The following is a 20,617-nucleotide window of genomic DNA, read 5'->3' as shown; positions in this document are numbered from 1 at the left end:
ATTTATTTATTTATTTATTTATTTATTTATTTATTTATTTATTTATTTATTTATTTATTTATTTATTTATTTATTTATTTATTTATTTATTTATTAATTTTATTTTAATTTATAAATATAATTAAATAAAAATAAAAATAAAAATAAACGTTATCGTATTTAATTAATAAAAAAAAATTTATAAAATTAAAAATTAAAAATTATAATATAATATAATATAATTTTATATATTTTTTTTTATTTTTTTTATCAAAAAATACGCAACATATTTTTTTCAGCAATAATGTCACGTGATTAACCACTCTCGTAAACTCGGGCTATTGTGGCGCACCGCAAGGGTGCCCTCATGTTGTGTCGAATTTTTTCCATGGCCCAAATAGGAAAGTAACTCAATGGGCAGTATATGGCACGTGCGCGATTATGTAAACTCGGGCATATTGTGCAGCCCGCAGGGCTGCCTCCAGTATTCGGGTAACTTACAACAGTCACAGAACGATGCTCGTCGGCTCTTCCTAGTAAGCTTGTATTCAGCGTAAAAAGGGTTCGTCTACTATAGCGCCGGAGGTTCGCTCTAAGCCGTTCCCCGTTACTCCCGGAAGAAGCCGTTTTACCTTAGGTAATTATATCTACATTCTTATTGGTGGCTATCGACGCAATCCTCGTGTAGTGGGCCGTAACCGTAGGGCTAGACTAGGTAGGTCGCATTTGAAGCCACCCACAGCAGCAACTTTTAGAATATAGGTAAAAATTAGTGAGTATTTCTCACAACAGGATCCGGTACATTGTAACTTGGATTCTTTCAAGGTCGGATGGTGTAGTTGGTTATCACGTCAGTCTAACACACTGAAGGTCCCCAGTTCGAGCCTGGGTTCGATCATTCAACCATTCATCGGAGAGATGATTTATCTTTTTGCGAAATTTTTCTTTTTCTTTTACCTTTCTACGGAATACAATAGGATTATTAACTACCTACCTTAGGTACCTTACAGCAGCAACCACCGTATGGGCTGTCATCATCAAATTATCAATGAGATCGCACCTCTTTTACTCATGCAAGGTTCTCCGTCCAATTATCATGTCATGAAAGTAGCAAAAACAAGTGTCGTCTTAGCGGGCTAGTTATCGACTTCGCAGAAATAGATACCTATCCAGTAGCCACAGAAGTTAATACAAACTGAATTCTATAGATACAACGGGATTTTATATACGTATTTAGAGGGGTTTCACCACATTCCCGCATCCTTACGTTAGGATGGTATGCCCCCTGCGTCCGAGTAGATCATACCCTCGCAGAGGTGAACCCGAGTACGACAACGCATATACGTGCATATAAGACCCCCATGGAAATTCATCTACCAAGACGGATGCCGCGGAATTCGGAGCGCAGGCTTAACATGCCTATAAGTAAAGGACGAGTTGTCCTACGAGAAGCAGAGACTATACTACTACTCGGCGTATACGCTTGATTATACTTTATATGTACCACACCTGTCCGTAGAGATCGCACGTGAGTTAGTAAGACGATCATGAGCTCCTTCGACGATGCAGCGGTAGAGCCGTTCCGGATTGCAGTGCCGGACCAGGCTATCGAGACGCTGAAGGCCAAGTTAGCGTTGACGACGTTCCCGCGGGAGACGAGTTTCTCGAATGATGGCGACTACGGCGCGCGGCTAGACGATGTGAAGAGACTGGCGACAGCGTGGAAGGACACGTTTGACTGGAGGGAGGCCGAGGCAAAGCTTAACGATACGTTACCGCAGTTTACGACTAGGATCGCGGTTGATGGCCACGAAGATGATTTGAAAGTCCATTTTGTGCATGCAAAGAGTGAGAGGAAAGATGCGATCCCGTTGTTGTTTTGTCATGGATGTAAGTCTCTTTTACCCCGCTACGGATGGTGAGAATGGTGGGCGTTTATTAGATAGTTTGGCTGATTCACGACTGGTAAACAGGGCCCGGTAGCTTCATCGAAGTCACCAAGATATTACCGCTCTTGACGGCCGGGGCCGGGGCCGGGGCCGGAGAAGACGAGCCGGCTTTCCATGTCGTAGCGCCGTCGTTGCCGAACTTTGGCTTCTCGCAGGCCACCTCGAAGCCCGGGTTTGGGATACCGCAACACGCCGAGGTGTGCGTACGTAGCATAAAGCTCCCCCTTTCCTTTTTGCCCCCCTAAGTCGGGAACTTGGTACCCAACCCTCCTGGGCAAACCAGTTCTAGAAGATATAACCCCCAGATATTTAACATAGGTAAGTACATAACCAGCATCTAACTCCGACCACCACAGCACAAACTCATGCTCCGGCTCGGATACGACAAATACGTAACGCAGGGCGGCGACTGGGGGTACATGATCACACGCGCCATGAGCGCGAAATACCCAACACACATACAAGCCTCGCACCTAAACTTCATCCTCGCCTCTCCGCCCAGCCCGCTCTCCTCGCCCCTCCTCTGCCTACAATACGCCTTCGGCCTATACACGGCCGCCGAGAAAGCCGGACTAGCACGCACCCGCTGGTTCCAAGAGAGCGGCAACGGGTACGCGCGCATCCAGGGCAGCAAGCCGCACACGCCGGGGTTCGCGCTAGCCGACAGCCCCGTCGGCCTGCTCGCCTGGATATACGAGAAGCTCGTCGACTGGACCGACGCGTACCCTTGGACGGACGGCGAGGTGCTCACTTGGGTTAGCATCTACGCCTTCAGCGAGGCCGGCGCGGATGCTAGTCTAAGGCTATACTACGAAGCGATGCATCAGAAGGATATAGTTTCGGTAGGAAGCGAGATTTCGTCTATCCAGGCTTGGAATGGGAAAGTCCCGTTAGGATTATCATATTTCCCTATGGACGTGGCGGTGCTGCCGAGTTCGTGGGGGAGGACGTGTAAGTTGGCTCTTGGATTTTCTTGTCTGTTTCTTTGAAATTGGTTATTAACTTTTGGCTTCTGTAGTGGGACCGGTGGTATTTGAGAAAAGACATGAGCAAGGAGGACACTTTGCCTCGTTCGAGAAGCCCGATGAGTTGGTTGCCGATCTTCGAACCATGTTTAGGAAGAGCGGGATTAGAGCGAAGCTGCTATTCTGAGACTGGCGAATATCACCATTTCACATTTCACATTAACTAAAATAAAATGTCAAATTATGCAGGTATTAGCAATGCAAATCGCGATGCATATTGGCCAGTATCAAGTTGCATCTGGCCGCGATCATTCTCTATAGAATTACTGCCTGATGGAAACTAGCAGTGACGTCTAGGGTCGAAGCCTAAGTGTAAAGAGCAAAGAAATCATCGCAGAGGGATTAAACCCCGTCGAAACGCCGGGCCAAAGTGATAGTATAATCCATCCTTCCCTTCCTAAACCAGTCCATACCACCACAGAAACATCGTCCGAACCGATAACTCCATTTCCTCACCAGAGATAAATTAACCAGTTCATCGTAGTATCATAGACAGGTAAAGCCTCCTTCACTGTCCTGCATCATTAACCGGTCTCTTGCGCTTCTGGCCGGCGGCGGCAGTTTCACCCGTACCCGTACCCGTACCCGCATTAGTAGAAGTGGAAGCTCCGGGGTTCGTTTGCGCAGGCATGGCACGTGATGGGACGCGTCGTCCTCCAGATCTGCCGGCGGTAGGAGACATATCCTATTTGTCATCCTTACCAGGCATGACCTTGGCAGCCTGAACAGCGTGCACTTTGGATATCCAGTTGGCTGAAGGCTGCACCTTGCGCACGGTTCGCAACTCGTCCGACGTGTATCCGGGAATGCGGATGTTGTAAACGCGCTCGAGGACGAGCTGAATGTCTCGTATTTCGAGCACCTTGCTGCCTCGTTCCTTAGCAAGGCGGCAAGCCGTGTGCAGAACGTTGTCTACAAAATTATCGGCGACGCTAAGGACGGACTAGTAAGGGAATTTGTTAGTATAGTAGGCCGATAGGGAACGGAGGGACATGCGCTACTATTGGTTACGATAAACTTACCTCTTCAACATCAGGGGTTAGGTAGTTGCCGTCAGCACCAGGGGAACCGCCACCGCAAACCTGGCGAACCAGCTCGTCGAGCTTCTTTTTGGACAGCACGTGTTCACCTTCGGCATCGAACTGGGGAGAAGGCATCTTGGAAATGACGGGCTGGCTCATAGTTCCACCCCCGGTTGCACTACCGCCACCGTACGATGGACGGCCGGCAGTATTTCCTCCGCCAACGTTGACGGCCTGCGGAATCTCCGTCGCTTTGGGGGGCAGGTTCTTGCTGATAGGCATCTTGGGATTCATCGCAGGAGTGGTGGATTGTGGGTGCGCGTGAGAGTGAGTGGGATGATTCGCGTTACCAACTAAACCACTGGACCCAGGTGTTGACGCAATACCACCGGATGAATTATTCGCTTGGCCGGTGATGTTAGTTGACGAATTGGCACGGTTAACTGCAGCGGCGTGAGTTAGTGGACGGACTTGGGATCCTGTCACTTGCCCTGCAGATTGGGGGGTCTGGACACGCGCTGAGGCTTGGGTTGGTGTTCCCGCGGAAGGCATGTGCGCCGAAGCGGTAGCGGCAGCAAGAGCAGTGTTGACCGGTGGCGGATGCGGCATGTTGTTGGAAGGTTCGCTCTTAATCTGGGGTTGATTAGTAGGCGCAGGATGCGATTGGGGTTGCTGCTGGAGCTGCTGATGAAGTTGTTGTTGTTGGTGATGAAGTTGTGGACCTGCGGAAGGTGTAGCGGGAGTAGCAGGAGTCCCAGGATGCTGTTGCTGGTGTTGCTGCTGGTGTTGCTGCTGAGGTTGATGTGGTTGATGTGGTTGCGGCTGAGATTGAGCCTGAGGTTGAGCCTGATGTTGAACCTGAGGCTGCTGCTGCAGTTGTGGTTGCGGTTGTTGTAGCTGCTGCTGTAGCTGCTGCTGCTGCTGCTGCTGCTGTTGTTGTTGTTGTTGTTGCTGCTGCGGTTGTCCGGCGGGGACCGTTGCCCGGGAGGCTCCTAATTGCTGGCTCTTCGCTGCATCCATCGCTGCATTCACAGACGCGGTTGCTGCTTGCATAGGGTGGGCGGCTTGATTCTGCATGGGTTGTGGTCGACCTTGTTGGGCACTCGACCCCGACGCTCCAACATTTTGAGAGGCTTTCATCTGTCCGCGAACATTTTCGAGGAATCGTTGTGCCTCCATGTATGTCTTCTGATCTTGGGATTTACTTTCCTGATACTTCCTGAGCTCCTCCGAAGTCATTGCGCCCTTCTCTTGTCGTTCTTTTACCATGGCGTCCATCCTGGTCATTTTCGACTTGATAGCTTCCATCTGCATAAGATTCCGAAGATACCGCTGTTTCATTTCGCTCAACCATTTCTGGCCATGTTCCGGCGTTATCTGGGTCGGTATCCGCAGAGCTTGCCATGGAAGCTTGTTTACATGATCCATAAGAGCCTTAGGCACGACTGGAGGGGCCTGCTGCCCGACTGGAGTGGCATTGGGCGCGGCAGCACCAGGAGTTGCGATGTTACTACTCGGCCCTACTCCCGCTGGTCTACTTGCAGGCCGTTGGGGTGCGGCTAAGCTGCTCTGAGCTTGCTCACTTTGTATATTTTGTTGCTGTGAATTAGGGCGGCCTGGTTGGCCTGGTTGGCCTGGTTGGCCTGGTTGGCCTGGTTGGCCTGGTTGGCCTGGTTGGCCTGGTTGGTCCTGAGAACTTGCTTGATTTCTTGCTTGTATAGTTTTAACTTTATTATAAACCATTCGGGAGAACTCGGCGACTTTAGCTTTGGCTTCTTGATGCTCTCGAGTATCTGATCCGTACTGTTCCATCTTTGCGTATAGTCCTTGAAGCCCTTGTTCGTACTTCCGTTTCTCGTCATCGGTGAGGTAGTTGACCGTACGCATCTGCTCTGGTCGGAGAAGTCGCAACATGTTCTGCCCTTGGGCAGGCTGCCCCTGAGCTGGGTTCATCTTTTACGCGATAGTTGACGGTGCAAATAGTAAGGTTCAAAGGGGAAGTCGTGTACCTCGACAATTGATGGAGACGGCTAGGAAGTGGTTAGGGATAATCGGTAGACAAGAAGTATTGAATTATTGAATTATTGAATTCAATTCAATTGGAGGAAGAAACGGGATTCGTATTTGAGTCAGCTGAACTTCCACAAAAATTAAAAGATGACGGAGGGGTTTTGCTTGATTAAATAGAAGCTTGATGAAAGTTGCACGGACGCGTTGAAAGCGATAAGGTGTGGCTTAAGCTAATGTCATAATGTCAAAGCTTAGGTACATTATGTGGCACGGCTGTAGATATGTTAATAGTCACGTGTATAGGGTGTCTAGTACATAGGTACTACATACATATATGAATCGTAAAGGTTGTCATTAATATAAATTTACGAGGCCTCTCGCCATCTTGACTATCAATCTACAACAATTCCTAAGCTTATCATATTTTGGGAATAGTAACTAATTAGCCTATAATATGTAGTGATCAGTTTACTTATATACTCTAAGCCTACGGGATACAATTATAACAGGTATAATTGCAAAACTTAATACCAACTTAACTTTAACTTTAAGTAAGGTGGTTAGTGGTTATTTATCAAGTAGCAGCTAACTTGTTTACTCTCTTGTTTCTTTACCTTAGTTACAAGAACGTATAAACGTCTAAGTAGTCGGGTTGGGAAAAGCTTTCGTAGAGATCCTATAAATACCTTGGGCAACGAAGCCATAGATCATGAACTAACATATACCTAATAAAGATAATCCGCATCTTTTTTAAAGTATCGAGTGTTCCACAAGCTATCTAGTAACCAAGTAGCTGTAGTGTAACACCGCGGATATCCTAAGCTAAAGCTGATAAGTCTACTCGAGCCACCAATCATCCATGCATCCAAAGTCTATATGCTATAAAATAACCTAGGAGAGCGCGGCCTGGTTCTCCTTCTGAGCGGCCGCTTCTATGCAAGTATCGTCGACATCGTCATCATCATATCGTCTACATCATTGGCGTCATTGTCGTCATCGCCTGGTCGCTCCCAATCCATCCGCTGAGTCCAAGTCTAAGGTATCTAAAAGCGAGATGAGAAAAAAACAATGTGAAAAGCTGAGCCCTCCGTAATGGTCTCCCAGGCCATGTAGCCAAATTTCTATGCAAGTAATTTCAATACATATTGCTGCGATGACAGCTCCCGCGATCCCTAATTGTCTGGTCCCGTCGAGAACCAATCGCTGTAGACTTTTCTGTTTTTGGTTCACTAAGCCTGTTGCGACGGTCAGGTTCCATTACAATTGGCGGGGTGTCAACATTAATGCGTCCATATTCGTAAAGTATCATATAATCGTAAGTTTCAATGTCGCGAGTAAATCGGTTCGGGTCTAATTTCTGCTCCTCAAAGCAAATGTGACACTGTATATTTTTGTAACGTATGAAGTTGGTCTTATTCGGAATCAACGTCCATTAGAGTCCAATATGGCAACTCTCTCGCGAAAATCTCGGCATCATCTAAAATGATTTCGTCGTCGCTGTTCGGCTCTTTGAGCTCCTCAATTCGTTCGGGAAGCGGGCCCGTGAATTGGATACTAATTCGGTCACCAACTTTTCGCCGCATCCGACGGGTTGGGCCCGTCTCGTTTCCTTCATAGTAAGGAAGGACGTCTTCTCTATCAGAATCACTGCCTCGCTCGCTTACTGTTCGCTTGCTAAGACTTCCCGATTTCATCCTTCTAAGGCGACGTTCCTCGCGTGTTTTTTGGAGTTGCCGTATGAATTCTTCATCATCGCGGTCGATATCTCCATCTGAGTCTTCAAAAGTGTTTAAATTCTCGATACCCTCCATTACAGCCGGATCCATGTCCGGTGGAGGCCGAGGCCGGGATCTTGACCGACTCCGATCCGAATTCGCATACTCAAAAGCATACGGCCGAAGAACATCCATATGATCATACCCGCTGTTAAGCGAACAGTCGTCGCTTAACTCTTCAATGGAAAATGTTGCTTGTTCGATCTGGATTAAACTTGGCTGCTCCACGTGTTGGTGGCGCAGCTTTGGTACGTCCGACAGTGGTGACTGCGGGGGGCTTGCAGATGAATCAGATTCATCGTCGGATGAATGCGAGGAACGAGGTGATATCTCCTCGGGCCTCGGCGCTCGAGTATAGCTGAATTTAGTCCCACCCAGCGGCCGGATGTTAGCTGGGTGGTCTTGGTGGCTGTGAGCCTTTGAATGCCGCTGCGGGCGGCCGTTTAATGCTGCTTTTTTTCGGTGGACCTTGGGAGATCCAGTGGTGGGCGTCTCTGGCGGTGAAGTAGGTCCTGCGGCCGCGGCTACTACGTGAGCAGTGTCCAGAGAGGGGGTGTGTGGCCGCATGGTGTCGGCTTGATGTGGGAGCGCTTCCCGCCCGAGAATTTGCGTCTTCCCTTGTCTTGCGTGATCTTATCGATGCAATTGACCTTTTAATCAGACAATGTGGGGTAGAATTCGCGGGGGAGATAAAGGTGAACGAGAGACTTTTTTAAGGCGTCAGCACCCAGAGCAAAAACCTCCAACGCGGAGAAGTTATTGGACTCCGGTAACTGGTCATGTTAATCTCCTGGGAATTCTAGAAGGTCAGGGGGGCCGGACACCGCTGCTACAATTCCTCCACAAAGGCGATGGGATTGGAACCGTCTCGCGGAGGTAGAATGCGACTTTATGCTGCAACTTTAAGATTGAGAGTCGACGTGTCAAGACTGTCGGCGTTGACTCTCCTAAGTCTCAAATGGTCCTCATTAGTGACGAAGGACGGTGTCGATAAAAGAGAAGAGCGCCACCGAGAGACAGACAGAGAGAGACAGAGAGAGAGAGAGAGAGAGAGAGAAGAAAATTATCCCCTCGACGAAATTGCTTGAAATGCTTGAAATATCTGTGTAGCGCATAAACCCTCTTGTGGATCTCCAGGAGTCAAGTCGCCTGGGTCGGAGGGCTGAGAAACCCAGAGAAAAGATTATGCGGAAACTTTTTAAAGGTTCTGACGGCTTGTATTTCTGCTGTCTAAGCTCTGCTACGTATGAGAAAGAAATCTCATGTGTGCAGAGACCGAGAGGGGGGGCATTTGTATTGGGGGCGGGCCTACCAACAGTCTTATAGTGCCTGGCAAATACATATACAAGTCTGTTATCCATGTAACAATAAGGTTGTGAACATAACGGTATACCTGAGCCAGGCTAAGATTGCGGACTCCCGGGCAGGGCAGAGTAGAAGAAAACGGGTCTAGCTACTCGTCTACTAGCCTATGGCGGAGGATCTCGCAGAGATTGCGGCTTGGGCACCAATGCTCCCAGGAGTCCCTGGTTACTTTTCGTTGGGAGGCATAGCGTGTCCAGAAAAAATGCGACATGTATTCAGCGTGCGGCATGAGGCATGAGGCATGAGGCATATAGTAAAAGGAAAGCGAATAATCTCAAGATGGCATCAAACCGTCGTTGTGGCAGGATGTCATGTCATCAGTCAGAATATGACCTAGTATGACCTAGGAAGGGTAGGTCAAGTTATTACTGAACTGTTCAGCCGGTCCTGTTAGACCCCGGACGCTGACCGAAAAAGCATTCGCTCACAAAACTGATTAACACTGGTTAACAGCTGCTTTAACAAAGCACTGTACGTAACCTAGGTATGTACGTATGCGAATAGGCTTGTCCCGCCTAGACGTATCAACATCAACTAGACGTATCAGGGCTTGGACCGAGGGCCCTGGGGCTACGGTAGAGGTTGTACGAGAGAAGATCAAAAATAGACCAGGGGTCAGGTAGCAGTACTCATGCCACTCATGCCACTCGATTATGCCCAATGATCTTAAGTCTTGCCTCCTGCGGATAGGAAAGAAGAAAAGAGACGCAGCCGTAGTGGACGTAGTGGAGATGGGAAAAATTCACTGCTTGGCTGTTGATGAGGTCAGGGATACCCCAAGTCTGCAGGGCCTGCAAGTAATATAATGCCAATGTATCGTAACTTTCTTATTATCCCTCCGTTCACAATGCGTGGTGTTGTTGTCAGGTGGCGATCCGACGCTGCGGTGACTTGGATGATTTGGGGAGAGAATGGAACGAGTACATACATCCTGCAAGTCGTTAACCATCGTCATTTTGCTTGTTGAAAAGTAGTAAACACTTGTTTCTTGTCGCAGCTTATTAGACTTGCCCTACTGAGGCAGAATAGGGATTAAGCCCGGCGGGATGGGAAACTAGGGCGGATATGCACTAGTATATAGCTTTAAATCCCCAATTCATCCGAGACCAAGCAATTGAGAATTATATTGTTGACAAAAGACTTATATTATCTTAGTCTAGGATCACCCCGGAACATGAAATCCATCTTAGATTTGATGAAGCCTGTAACTACCTAGGATAGAAAAATGGTGTTGGAGTTAGAATTTGACAGCGATGCAATAGGTACGCTGGGTAGCACAAAGCCACATGGTGGGGGGATGTGGCGTTACTACATAGGTACCTAAGCGGTAGGTAGGAGGGGTCAACACTTAAGAAACCTGTACATTGAAGTCGCGTGTTTACCTAAAGTACCTAAAGTTCAACTCGCAGTCTCAGTTTGACATATTTATTTTGTTTTATCATTCCTATCTTATTTCACCGTTTGGAGACCGGAATCTGTAAATATTATTCAAAAAAGTCATTGATTCGATCCTTCCCTTTAATAACTCACAGTCATTCATGATAACCGTCTGATTTCTTACTGTGTAAACACATCCCATCATGTCGCTTCTCTCGGCGCATTTTGAGCAGATTGCTATCTCATGTCAAGGAATCGACAGTCTTCCGTACGTATATGTACTTTTTACGATACCCCGATTCGTGTTCCTACATAGCCGTACATCTAAAGCTAATTAGCACTTCAAATAAGCTTCCCACCACCCAAGATATTCACCAATGCCCTTCTAGCCAACCATGACATCACATCTCTAATTCGCGACACCGAAGCGCACGAACGAGCACTCTTCTCTGTCCCGCCGCCGCCGCCACCATCCACATCCCAGAACCCTGATCCTCCGAAACAGTCCGGGCGTCGGCAGACCGTTTTCAATGTAGCATCCGGCGAAGTCACGACATCCGGTAGCAACACGGGTCGAAATGTAGGCGCCCCGCGACGCCACACGGCCGTGGCAGCCGTGTTAGGCGGCGACCTACACGAGCAGATTCGCCGGAGCGAGCGACGTAGCGGAAGGGATGACGTCGATGTCGAGATTCTACTCAAGGGAGCAGAGAAGTTATGCGGCGTTTATCCTTTACCGGGTGCTCTGGAACGGATAGCAGCGCAACGATCAAAGTACGCACATAGTCGTAGCACGCTGGCATACTATGAAGCGAAAGTGGCGGAACAGGCTGAGGCTCTAGGTAGGATGAATAAGGATCATTGGATGGACGAAGAGGAAGAGGAAGATGATAGGGAGGCCGCTACGATGGAGAAAGAAGAGATCTTAACTGAGGAAGACCTGAAAAGAGAAGAGGAACAAATCCGGGAATTGGAGCGAAAAAAGAGAGAACTACAGGGAAGGTTGAAGACGATAGAGGAAGACCTCGGCGGATTACTGAACCTGTAATACATAAACCCTAACAACTATGATACCCCTAACCATCTAACTAATACAGTTAAACGCCATCCACCAATTCCTACGACAAGCCCGACGAACAGGCCCCACGCCGTTTCAAATTCCCTCCTTCGCTTTTGCGAACGCTTCCAAGAAAGTCTGGGGATCTTCTGCTCCGCCGACCTCGTACTTACCTTGAATTGTGAAATGTGGTACACCATGTATATCCTTCGCATACGCTTCCTGTACCTCCTCGTCGACCTCTTTGCCGCCTTTGCCCGTTTCAAGCCAGTCTTTCACCTCTGCCTTGTCCAAACCGGCCTTCTCAGCCGCATCGATCAGCGTATCATGCGACGTTATGTCCCCCTCGCCCTCGAAATATGACTTGAATAGCTCCAGCACGACACGGTTCTCAACGTCGTTGCCTTTTGTCTTGCCAAACTGGATCAGACGATGCGAGTCTCGTGTGTTACCAATCTTGCTCTTAAAACTGAAGTTGATGCCCTCCTCGCGTCCTATCAGCTCCAGGCGCCTTTGCATGGCTTCTAATTTGTCCGGGCCGAAGCGCTGGATCATGCGCTCGACAAGCGGAATACCCTTCTTAGGCGAAGTCGGGTCCAAATAGAACGGGGCCCAGGAGACTGTGAAAGTGTCATTCTTGCCGTCAGGATACGTCTTGCGGTATAGGTCGATAGCTCGGTCCAGGCGCTTTTTGCCAATGTAACACTAAATATCAAATCGCTTTAGTATTCTACCGTTGAGTCGTTGTAGAAGCGACTTACCCATGGGCAGACGGTGTCCGATACTATCTTGACGCTGATATTGGTCATGGTGTACTACAGCAGGCTTACTCCGAGGATACGATATATAATTCGAATGAGATAACTCGTTACTCTAGCAATAGGTTATAACGTAATAAAATATAGCTTGATAATTGGACCGTAGAGAGGCACAAACTAGTACTTTATATCTAATGATATCATGAAGCTAAACAAGGTGAGGAGACCGAGGCCGAGCTATATGGATCAAGATGGTCTCAATTAGCTGACAAATCGGGCTATCACCAAGACCGGACCGGTATCGTGTTTGCTCCGCTCGCCGTGAGGCGCCGGCTAAGCATGTCGTCATGGTCAATTCTAGAACGCGAATGTGTTACATTGCTAAGGTAGGTACCAATCCTTCGGGTTGAGATTTGATTCGCATACATAAGTGCTGAAAGTGGCCTATTGTTTATTCGTATTCGTACAGTTCTATTTATACACTAATATATAATTATAAATAGGAGAAATATAGGTAATTGTTGAAGAGCGGGCAACGAAGAAAAGAGGAGTTGATCGGGTTGAATGAAAATGTGCATCACTATAGTGAAGGGTAGGCAATAACACTCGGCCAATGCCCTCAGATGCAAGATAGCTACATGTACGTTGTTCATCTAAATCTGATTGACTAAGTCTTCTGCATAATTCTTAAAACGGTACATTTTGAGTCCTTTTGAAGTCTTGATTTGTTGATATAAGTGGAGTGTGTACTATGATATTAATTACACTCACATCAGCCTTCAAGACATATTGAGACCATTCATAGTCACTCTCTAGCTCGTTCGGCTCTTCCAGAATATTATCAATATTTATAACATTTATAATTAGCTATACACGGCCCCATAATCCCCCGAGCCAACTCGCTTCGGTTTCCTAGAGACACATCATGTAGGTAATCCGAAAAATTAGGATCGATACTCATACCTCATCAATGCCTTTAAATACTAGACAACCACTTGTCGACTTCTTCAACGATACGCGGCGCTTTATCATCCCACGAATGCTTGGCTCCTTCGACACTAACTTGCCTTAGGATATTTCGAGCATTCTTACTCCCTAGAATCTGAGTCCACATGCCATAGAAGACGCCTTCGAACTGGCCTGTGACGGTAAGCACTCCAGCCACATCTGGTTCGAGACCTTGGAACTCGCCGGGCAGGTTTTCCCATCCATAGCCCTGTACTAGCGCCTCGACCGAGCGGAAGTAGGAACCCGACTTGTGAAAGGCGATGAGGGGGTTGAGTTCTATTGGATATGATATGAGGATGTAGTGAGCGGGAGCGAATTGGGGAAATGACAGCGGAGGACGACTGCATCCGGCGAAAATGGCGCCCGCTGAGTAGCCCTGAACTTATGTGAGCTTTATGAAACCAATATAGGAAGTGGATTGGTAGCCTATACACATAAGAATAACTGAGCCCCTTGTGCATCAGGGAAGTCTTTTACATATTGAGCCATAGACTCCCGAAGCATTCGCTATAAGTTTCAGAGGTTTTGATCAGTTACGTCTCATATATTATGCCGCGGAGTAATGGGGGGAATGGACTCAGGGAAGTGTTACATGGTAGTCATTGATCCCAGCGTCTCCTATCCAGACGCCAAAGTCTGTCCACTCATTCCCTCCCCCACTCTGGCCTATTCCGCGGGCGTTCCATGTGACGACTCTTAACTGTTTCTTATCCCTTAGATACTCGGCGAGAAGGCGAACTGGCGGTTGGTCAAAGTTTCCTCCGAGACGGCCATGTGCTATGAGAGCAAGACCCTTTGGGGATTCTCCGTTCTTTGGATCTTCAACTCTAGTCTCGAGTTGGACTATGTCATGAGATTGTCCTTGGCCCATAGTGACCGTTGCAGCGAGTTTTTCTATTGTTTTCTTTCTTTTTGGTAATAAAGAGAGATCTAAGAGAGGATCGGAAAACTTCAAGAGGGTGGTTGGGAATGATTTGCGAGCTACCTCATAACCTAAACGTATATCTCACTTCCTTTTTAATCTATTCGGGTTGGTGCATCAAACGAAGCGTTTGCACAGTAAATATTCTATTTTGAAATTGCTGCTTATTATCCGACTTGGTTACCATCCGCTTTCAATGTCGTTCAATATAATTGATGATGAAGTTAGGTGATTATGCAATTAGCGTAAATCTATATAGAATTTCTTGGTAAATATTGATCGACAATTCCTTCTTAAATGTTACAAACTATAGCGCTAACGATTCGTAGTAGGGAAGTGTAAAAGTATATAAGTTTTAGTGAGTTTCGACTAGATGTACGAGATGAGATGGATGTGTTTTTCTGTTGATAATGAATTATCGCGACGCACCGTGTTACCTTCCATTAACAGGTTAATTGCAGTATCCTTTATATGAATGATTGGTTTAATTGCACGCCGAATCTTACCCCTCCTTCACCTCGGTGAGCTTCTAGCCTCCCCCGCCTTCGATGGTCCATGCTCCTAATTTTTCTGCTGCGAGCTGCCAATAGGTGCCCACCGAGGCCACAACAATAGACTATCGGGACTGCCCGGCGATTCGACCTAGTCTACTTCCACTCATAATGCGTTGAAGGGCGCTGCACGATAGACACAATATGTCAGCCAAAGGAAAAGAACCGGCCGCCCAGTACGATACAAAGATACACCCCATCAGCTGGATTTGCTGTTACTGACAAGGTTGAATCTGCGATATAGAAAGGGTGAAGCGACCACGAACCCGAGAGGAATCCCCCAGGCGCCGTTCGTTGATAAAGTCGAAGACTATGTCACCTCAAGAGACGATGTCCAGTCTACGCTACGCAGCTTCCAGGAGATGATCTCGTATGTCTACACATTGTCTACCTAGACGAGGCACAACCCTCACACCACGGCTATTCGTCGTATTGATCTCTCGAGGCCATTTCGCTTTCTACGCAGGACATCTGCTGACACAAACGCTTGGATATAGTAAATATCAATTTATGGAACTGAATTTGCAAAGGAGAGTAGCTGGACTAAAAGACAAGATGCCCGATATACAAAAGACTCTGGAAACAGTCAAGTTCCTGAAGACAAGGACGGTAGGCTAGCCTTAATGTCAACTCGGCTAGAAACTTTCGACTGATATGATGCTGTCGTTGTAGGAGGAATCGGATCCGATCGAGACAACGTTTGAGCTTAACGACACTTTATACGCGAAAGCGTCCATACCCCCTACAGAAGAGGTGTACTTATGGCTTGGTGTACGTTGAGGCGTTAAGACGTAATGCCTATTATATCGAACAAGCGTTTGAGTGTCCAGTTCGCTAACGGGATCGTTGTATAGGCAAATGTAATGCTGGCGTATCCTATCGACGAGGCCGAGACCCTTTTAACGTCAAAATTGGCGGCTGCAAAGCAGAGCTACGCTAATTGCGAGGAAGACCTAGATTTCTTAAGGGAACAGATTACAGTACGTGACCTGCCTGGTCTTGTTCACCGTCTCGGAAACCTCTGATGGACAGACAGCTAACTTTGGACTAGACTATGGAGGTTGCAGTAGCGCGAGTGTACAACTGGGAGGTTGTTCAGAAGCGAAAAGAAAAGGCAGACGAGGAACGCAAAGGGAAAGGGACTGGGGATGGTGACGAGCAGCCAAACGGATGAAGGGCTACAGGGTCAATTGTTAGCTGTTAGCTGTTAGCTCGGCCGACGGGACATACTAGGCACCATCTTTACTGATGAGACCTCCTGCCTGTTTACTACATTTCAAGCAAAAGATTGATGGGAATGTATGTAAATTTAATCTTATTGTCTACCCGTGTCCGCGTGTTGATGACGCAATATAACAATTCTGACCTGGAAATGAGGACAATTCACTATTTGTAGTATTTCCCACTAAATCTATAAACTTACCTTATTTTCCCTAATCTTATCCGACTTTAGGTTAGTTACATAGTTATAGTCTTTGGCAGCTCTATTGGTTTGTCGTGCGAAGCATACATATAATTGAAAGTACCTATACCTATGGAAAAGGCTATTGAAAGTACCTACTAAGGTACTCGTAGTTATACACTCCATTAGGTACCTATGTAGTGGATAATGGGTTAGGTAGTGGGTTATGTAGAAGAGATATAAGATATAAAAGGGGGAAGAATAGGTACCTCACCCCTAAATCCCCTAAATGTTATGTACATACCTACCTATCTAAAGTCGGCAGGCGGTAGGCCACTAGGAAGCGTGATTAAAGTTTGGGTAAGTTTGGTCAAGCTTGGGTCCCCAGATCTCACCGCTGCGCACCAATGACCATGTCCCACTTGGGCATGCCCGCAATCTAGCGCCGCCACTCTTTTTTTTCCCAATGATTATAATTTTGTATGGTAATCCATACCTGACCTAGAAAATTACCTACATACCAGTTTACCATATCCATACAGGTAACCTATGTACTATCGAGTTACGGTCTAACAGCGAAGCGACCCCCCGACTTTTTATTATTATTACTACTTACGGATAAGCCAACAAGCCAGCTTATCCACTTACATAAACTCCCCTATCGACAACCCTCGGTCCCCTAAAACATTCTTAACGACACTTGTCGGTCTCATTCTGTCAACACACTTTCCTTCCTCCTCCAAACTTCAAACTTCAAACTTCTAGCCCTTTTTTAACTCGTATTATCTGGATAAACAGTCTGCTGTATTACCCAATCAGGAACTTCTCACTTTAAATAGCTCGATTTCTTAGGAAATCGACGCATTCGCCATATTCATCATGGAGTTGAATCCTAAGTACGACCACTATGACTTCCCTACAACCGCTCCCGTAGCGAAACCAGGTCATCCAGGCCACTTGACCGAGGCCCAGCAAGCTCAGGTTCACCAGCTACGCATGCTGCTCGAGGCCGAAGGTTATACCAAGCGGCTGGATACCCTGACGTTGGTACGTGTCCTACTAAGTACTATATTGGGAGGTAGCAAAAGAGCTACAATGTCAAACAGATGGGCATGCACATGTTGAATTAGCTAACACTCCGTTCGGAATGTAGTTGCGTTTCCTGCGAGCTCGAAAGTTCGACGTCAACTTGGCCAAGAAAATGTGAGCGACCCCCCGAGCCAAGGCTGCGAAAGATGTCCCAGAGTAAAGAAATATAGTTGAGAATGATGGACTGACACCGGTAACAAGGTTCGTCGACACCGAAAATTGGCGGAAGACTCTTCTGTACACCGGACAGCCCCTTAAGATCGACGGTCGGACTATCAGTCTCGACGAGGAGATAGGCGAGTGGGACAAAGACGGGTCCTTCAAGCAGAAGGTGTCAAAGTATTACCCTCAGTACTACCACAAGACAGATAAGGTAAGAGAAATCACTCCTCTGTGCTATCTCGTAGAGATGGGCTTTCTTGAGCTTTCGTACTAATATACGCTCGGTAGGACGGCCGACCGGTGTACATCGAACAACTTGGCAAGATTGATCTCACTGCTATGAAGAATGAAGGTATCGAGTATGAGCACATGTTGGTCAACCTGGCTGTTGAATACGAGAAAATGGCGGACCCGCGACTACCCGCTTGTTCGCGCAAGGCTGGTCAACTACTCGAGACATCTTGCACCATCATGGATTTCAACGGTGTCGGCTTCGGCAATGCGCGTCAGGTTTTCGGCTACATCCAGGAGGCGTCCGGTATGAGCCAAAACTATTACCCGGAACGTCTTGGCCGCATGTACCTCATCAACACCAACTGGCTGTTTACTGGCGTGTGGCGTATGATTCGCCCTCTGCTCGACCCCGTCACTGTTGAGAAGATCAACGTTCTCGGCGGTAACTACCAGAAGGAACTCCTGAGCCAGATCCCCGCCGAAAACCTCCCTAAGGAATTCGGCGGTACCTGTCAATGCGAGGGCGGTTGCCATTTCAGTAACGCGGGCCCCTGGAATGACCCTGAGTTCGCGAAGCCTGCCTGGTGGGAGAACAAGGATGGAGCGATAGAGAACAGGCCGACAGAGATCGGCAGCGGTGCGGGTGCCGTCGCTGCCGGTGGTGCTACCGCCGTGGAGGGAGCCGAAGCTACAGCACCTGCCCCGGCCGCCGCTTAAAGGAAACATAAGGTTGCATTTATATACAAAAAGGAAGGGCATAAGTTCAGATGAAGCGGGGAGTCAGTAGGTGTGGTTAGATAGGATCATTAAGGCACATGAGGAAGTGGCCGCTGAAATTTCTCGATCCGGACGACTTTTTATTCCGGACAAAATCTCATCGCAAATTTCAGCCTGCAGGCATACGAGCCTTAATAGGGCCTACGTGGCTATTTTCTTCGGAACCGTTAGAGGCATTTCATACACTGATATGATACATTTGCATTTGCGCTGCTCTAGAGTTCTAGCCTTTTGTCCATTCCCGTGAATTATAAATTGTAATTACGTGCACTCGAATTGGTCTCCTTTAGGAGTATCTCGATTTGTTGAATTAAGTGGTTTTGTTCGTGGTAGGGTTGCTCAAGCATGGTTTTAATGATATTAGAGGCCGATGGATTCCACGTGAAGACGCAATTGGTCCCTAGGTACCTAAAGGGGGGCAACCCGAACTTGCTACCGCATATCTCGGCACAGTCCTCCCGTCTTCCATTCTCCCCTCGCATACTTCTCATACACGTAGACCAGGTACGACGACTATCACCTCCTAGAGCGTAGTCGGAACTCCACCGCCTCTTTCCCTATAAATCAATATAAAGGGACAAAAAGGGGGGACACATTCACCGCTCTGTTACAACATACTCTCCTGCTCCCCGCGCCCTCTCCATCCGCGCCACCACCGACGGCATCTCGCGCTTCAACCTACCCAGCCCCTTAATCGCGTCCTCGTAGCCGCTCTCAGCATCATCCTGTCGAGGAAGCCCCTTACTCAGGTCTCCCAGCAACAGCTCACCGCCATCAGCGACGGCGCGCTCATTAGCCGCGGCAAGGGCCTGCTCGTCGTCAGCGACGGAGCGGCGCGCTGCTTCGGCCCAGGAGGCGGCTGCGGCGTGCGGGACGGATTTCTTTAAGGCGGCAATGTCCCGCAGAAGGTCCTCTTCCTCGCGCGTTAGCTCCTCGAGACGGGCGCGCTTGCGTGCGTCAAACGGCTCATAGACTTCCTCCGGCTGCTGCGGGTCGGAAGAACTACCGGAAAGGTAGTGTGCTGCGTCAACGGGCATGCCATTGATGGAGAGGTTGGGGCCTGCTAGGGTGAATGTTTTGGTGATGTACTGTTTGTAGGTTAGTATTTAGCGTCCGGCCATAAGAGTGTTTCGTACGAAATAATCCCAGATTAAAAAGACAGGATCAAAATAGAAAAAAAAACTTTTAAAGAGGCAAAACCAAGAGAATGCAATACATCAATAAAAATAAATAAAAACAAAAACATACAACACCAGGGATTCGCTGGTCGTCACCGACCCAACTACTAATCTGGCGGTATCTGGCTTATCTATGGGAGAGCGGACGGGATCCCGAGTTTTCCAGATCCTATGGTCGTATGTGAAGGTCTAACGCATTAATTCCATTTATATAGGAACCCTGCATTGATCTCTCACATTTCACCAAGGCCTCTTTAATTAAATCCGTATACCCTACCTGCATACGCAAGCGAGAAATGAAATACGGCAGTGGTAAAATGGAGATTCGATAGAAGAAATACAGACACTGATAACTGCATGCTGAAAAGAAAAACACAACGGAGAAAAATAGAAACTAAAGAATAAAATGAAACATACCTCATTAACAAGCTCCTCGATCCTCGTCCGCAATTCGTCACCATCGGCAGCGGCGCCGCTTGCCCCATCCACCGGCGGAAACGCCTCATCTAAACGTGCCGCGGCTGCGCGCCGTACATTGGCCAACAGATATGCCAGGTCATCGGGGGCCTGGAGCTCGATCTTTCGGTGCGCCGCCGAGGCCGAGCCCTCCATGGTGATTTAGGTAAGGAAAGGGGAGGGTGTTGTAGTTGTAGCGGGAGAAAGCAGGAGGGCTTTAAACCGAGCTGGGTGGAAGATTGATGATGATGATGATGATGATGATGATGATGATGATGAAAGATATAAGTATGTAGTCAGTCTTGTGTTTCTTTTCTCCGTTGGTGTTCTGCTGGAAACGCGAGCGGAACTAGTGATAGAAGATAGAGATAGCCAGCCGCAATTCAGATATGTCCGTACGTGCAGTGCAGTGCAGTGCAGTGCAGCGATGAGATGCTAGTGATTCCCAATTTTGCCTTTTGGTAAATGGTGATTGGCTAATTTGATAGGATAGACTTGTGATGTAAATAGTATTGCAGATG

The 20,617-nt window shown here is 47.7% G+C and overlaps 9 protein-coding genes and 1 non-coding gene across 10 annotated transcripts; 5 read left to right on the top strand and 5 right to left on the bottom strand.

The window, feature by feature from the left end:
- Nucleotides 1–781: 781 nt before the first annotated feature.
- On the top strand, nt 782–3,179 carry F4817DRAFT_352470 (epoxide hydrolase 1). The gene is made up of 4 exons (XM_049305238.1): nt 782–1,869; nt 1,953–2,131; nt 2,285–2,879; nt 2,947–3,179. Exons 1-4 carry the CDS (start codon nt 1,527–1,529, stop codon nt 3,078–3,080), a joined length of 1,251 nt encoding a protein of 416 aa, XP_049154363.1. The 5' UTR covers nt 782–1,526; the 3' UTR covers nt 3,081–3,179.
- Nucleotides 804–877, top strand: F4817DRAFT_t147. The gene has a single exon. It is a non-coding gene; the product is annotated as a tRNA-Val (tRNA).
- On the bottom strand, nt 3,180–5,612 carry F4817DRAFT_352468 (transcription initiation factor TFIID subunit A-domain-containing protein). The gene is made up of 2 exons (XM_049305237.1): nt 3,976–5,612; nt 3,180–3,896 (listed from the first exon to the last, which is right to left on the bottom strand). The coding sequence occupies exons 1-2, from the start codon at nt 5,401–5,403 to the stop codon at nt 3,639–3,641; spliced, it is 1,686 nt and encodes a 561-aa protein (XP_049154362.1). The 5' UTR covers nt 5,404–5,612; the 3' UTR covers nt 3,180–3,638.
- A 1,756-nt stretch (nt 5,613–7,368) lies between these two features.
- F4817DRAFT_291884 (uncharacterized protein) lies at nt 7,369–8,527 on the bottom strand. Its single transcript, XM_049299688.1, has one exon. It carries the CDS (start codon nt 8,325–8,327, stop codon nt 7,398–7,400), a length of 930 nt encoding a protein of 309 aa, XP_049154361.1. The 5' UTR covers nt 8,328–8,527; the 3' UTR covers nt 7,369–7,397.
- A 2,178-nt stretch (nt 8,528–10,705) lies between these two features.
- On the top strand, nt 10,706–11,550 carry F4817DRAFT_362134 (DASH complex, subunit Spc34; the record flags this gene model as incomplete). The annotated part of the gene is made up of 2 exons (XM_049306486.1): nt 10,706–10,770; nt 10,854–11,550. 2 exons carry the CDS (start codon nt 10,706–10,708, stop codon nt 11,548–11,550), a joined length of 762 nt encoding a protein of 253 aa, XP_049154360.1.
- A 52-nt stretch (nt 11,551–11,602) lies between these two features.
- On the bottom strand, nt 11,603–12,847 carry F4817DRAFT_291858 (DSBA oxidoreductase). Its single transcript, XM_049299687.1, has 4 exons — nt 12,744–12,847; nt 12,502–12,650; nt 12,321–12,432; nt 11,603–12,264 (listed from the first exon to the last, which is right to left on the bottom strand). The coding sequence occupies exons 3-4, from the start codon at nt 12,366–12,368 to the stop codon at nt 11,656–11,658; spliced, it is 657 nt and encodes a 218-aa protein (XP_049154359.1). The 5' UTR covers nt 12,369–12,432; nt 12,502–12,650; nt 12,744–12,847; the 3' UTR covers nt 11,603–11,655.
- Nucleotides 12,848–12,874: 27 nt separating this feature from the next.
- F4817DRAFT_352454 (uncharacterized protein) lies at nt 12,875–14,647 on the bottom strand. The gene is made up of 3 exons (XM_049305236.1): nt 13,918–14,647; nt 13,758–13,832; nt 12,875–13,701 (listed from the first exon to the last, which is right to left on the bottom strand). The coding sequence occupies exons 1-3, from the start codon at nt 14,194–14,196 to the stop codon at nt 13,294–13,296; spliced, it is 762 nt and encodes a 253-aa protein (XP_049154358.1). The 5' UTR covers nt 14,197–14,647; the 3' UTR covers nt 12,875–13,293.
- Nucleotides 14,648–14,827: 180 nt separating this feature from the next.
- F4817DRAFT_352449 (Prefoldin, subunit 3) lies at nt 14,828–16,325 on the top strand. The gene is made up of 6 exons (XM_049305235.1): nt 14,828–14,974; nt 15,043–15,168; nt 15,296–15,407; nt 15,471–15,569; nt 15,653–15,778; nt 15,850–16,325. Exons 1-6 carry the CDS (start codon nt 14,943–14,945, stop codon nt 15,970–15,972), a joined length of 618 nt encoding a protein of 205 aa, XP_049154357.1. The 5' UTR covers nt 14,828–14,942; the 3' UTR covers nt 15,973–16,325.
- A 355-nt stretch (nt 16,326–16,680) lies between these two features.
- Nucleotides 16,681–18,605, top strand: F4817DRAFT_291711 (CRAL-TRIO domain-containing protein). Its single transcript, XM_049299684.1, has 4 exons — nt 16,681–17,247; nt 17,354–17,403; nt 17,491–17,662; nt 17,740–18,605. Exons 1-4 carry the CDS (start codon nt 17,080–17,082, stop codon nt 18,400–18,402), a joined length of 1,053 nt encoding a protein of 350 aa, XP_049154356.1. The 5' UTR covers nt 16,681–17,079; the 3' UTR covers nt 18,403–18,605.
- A 422-nt stretch (nt 18,606–19,027) lies between these two features.
- F4817DRAFT_291738 (uncharacterized protein) lies at nt 19,028–20,348 on the bottom strand. The gene is made up of 2 exons (XM_049299685.1): nt 20,058–20,348; nt 19,028–19,550 (listed from the first exon to the last, which is right to left on the bottom strand). The coding sequence occupies exons 1-2, from the start codon at nt 20,250–20,252 to the stop codon at nt 19,059–19,061; spliced, it is 687 nt and encodes a 228-aa protein (XP_049154355.1). The 5' UTR covers nt 20,253–20,348; the 3' UTR covers nt 19,028–19,058.
- Nucleotides 20,349–20,617: the final 269 nt, after the last annotated feature.

This window comes from Daldinia loculata, assembly GCF_022478755.1.
Source record: "Daldinia loculata strain CBS 113971 unplaced genomic scaffold F4817scaffold_84, whole genome shotgun sequence".
Classification (NCBI taxonomy): domain Eukaryota; kingdom Fungi; phylum Ascomycota; class Sordariomycetes; order Xylariales; family Hypoxylaceae; genus Daldinia; species Daldinia loculata.
This window is presented reverse-complemented; position numbering and strand designations above follow the sequence as displayed.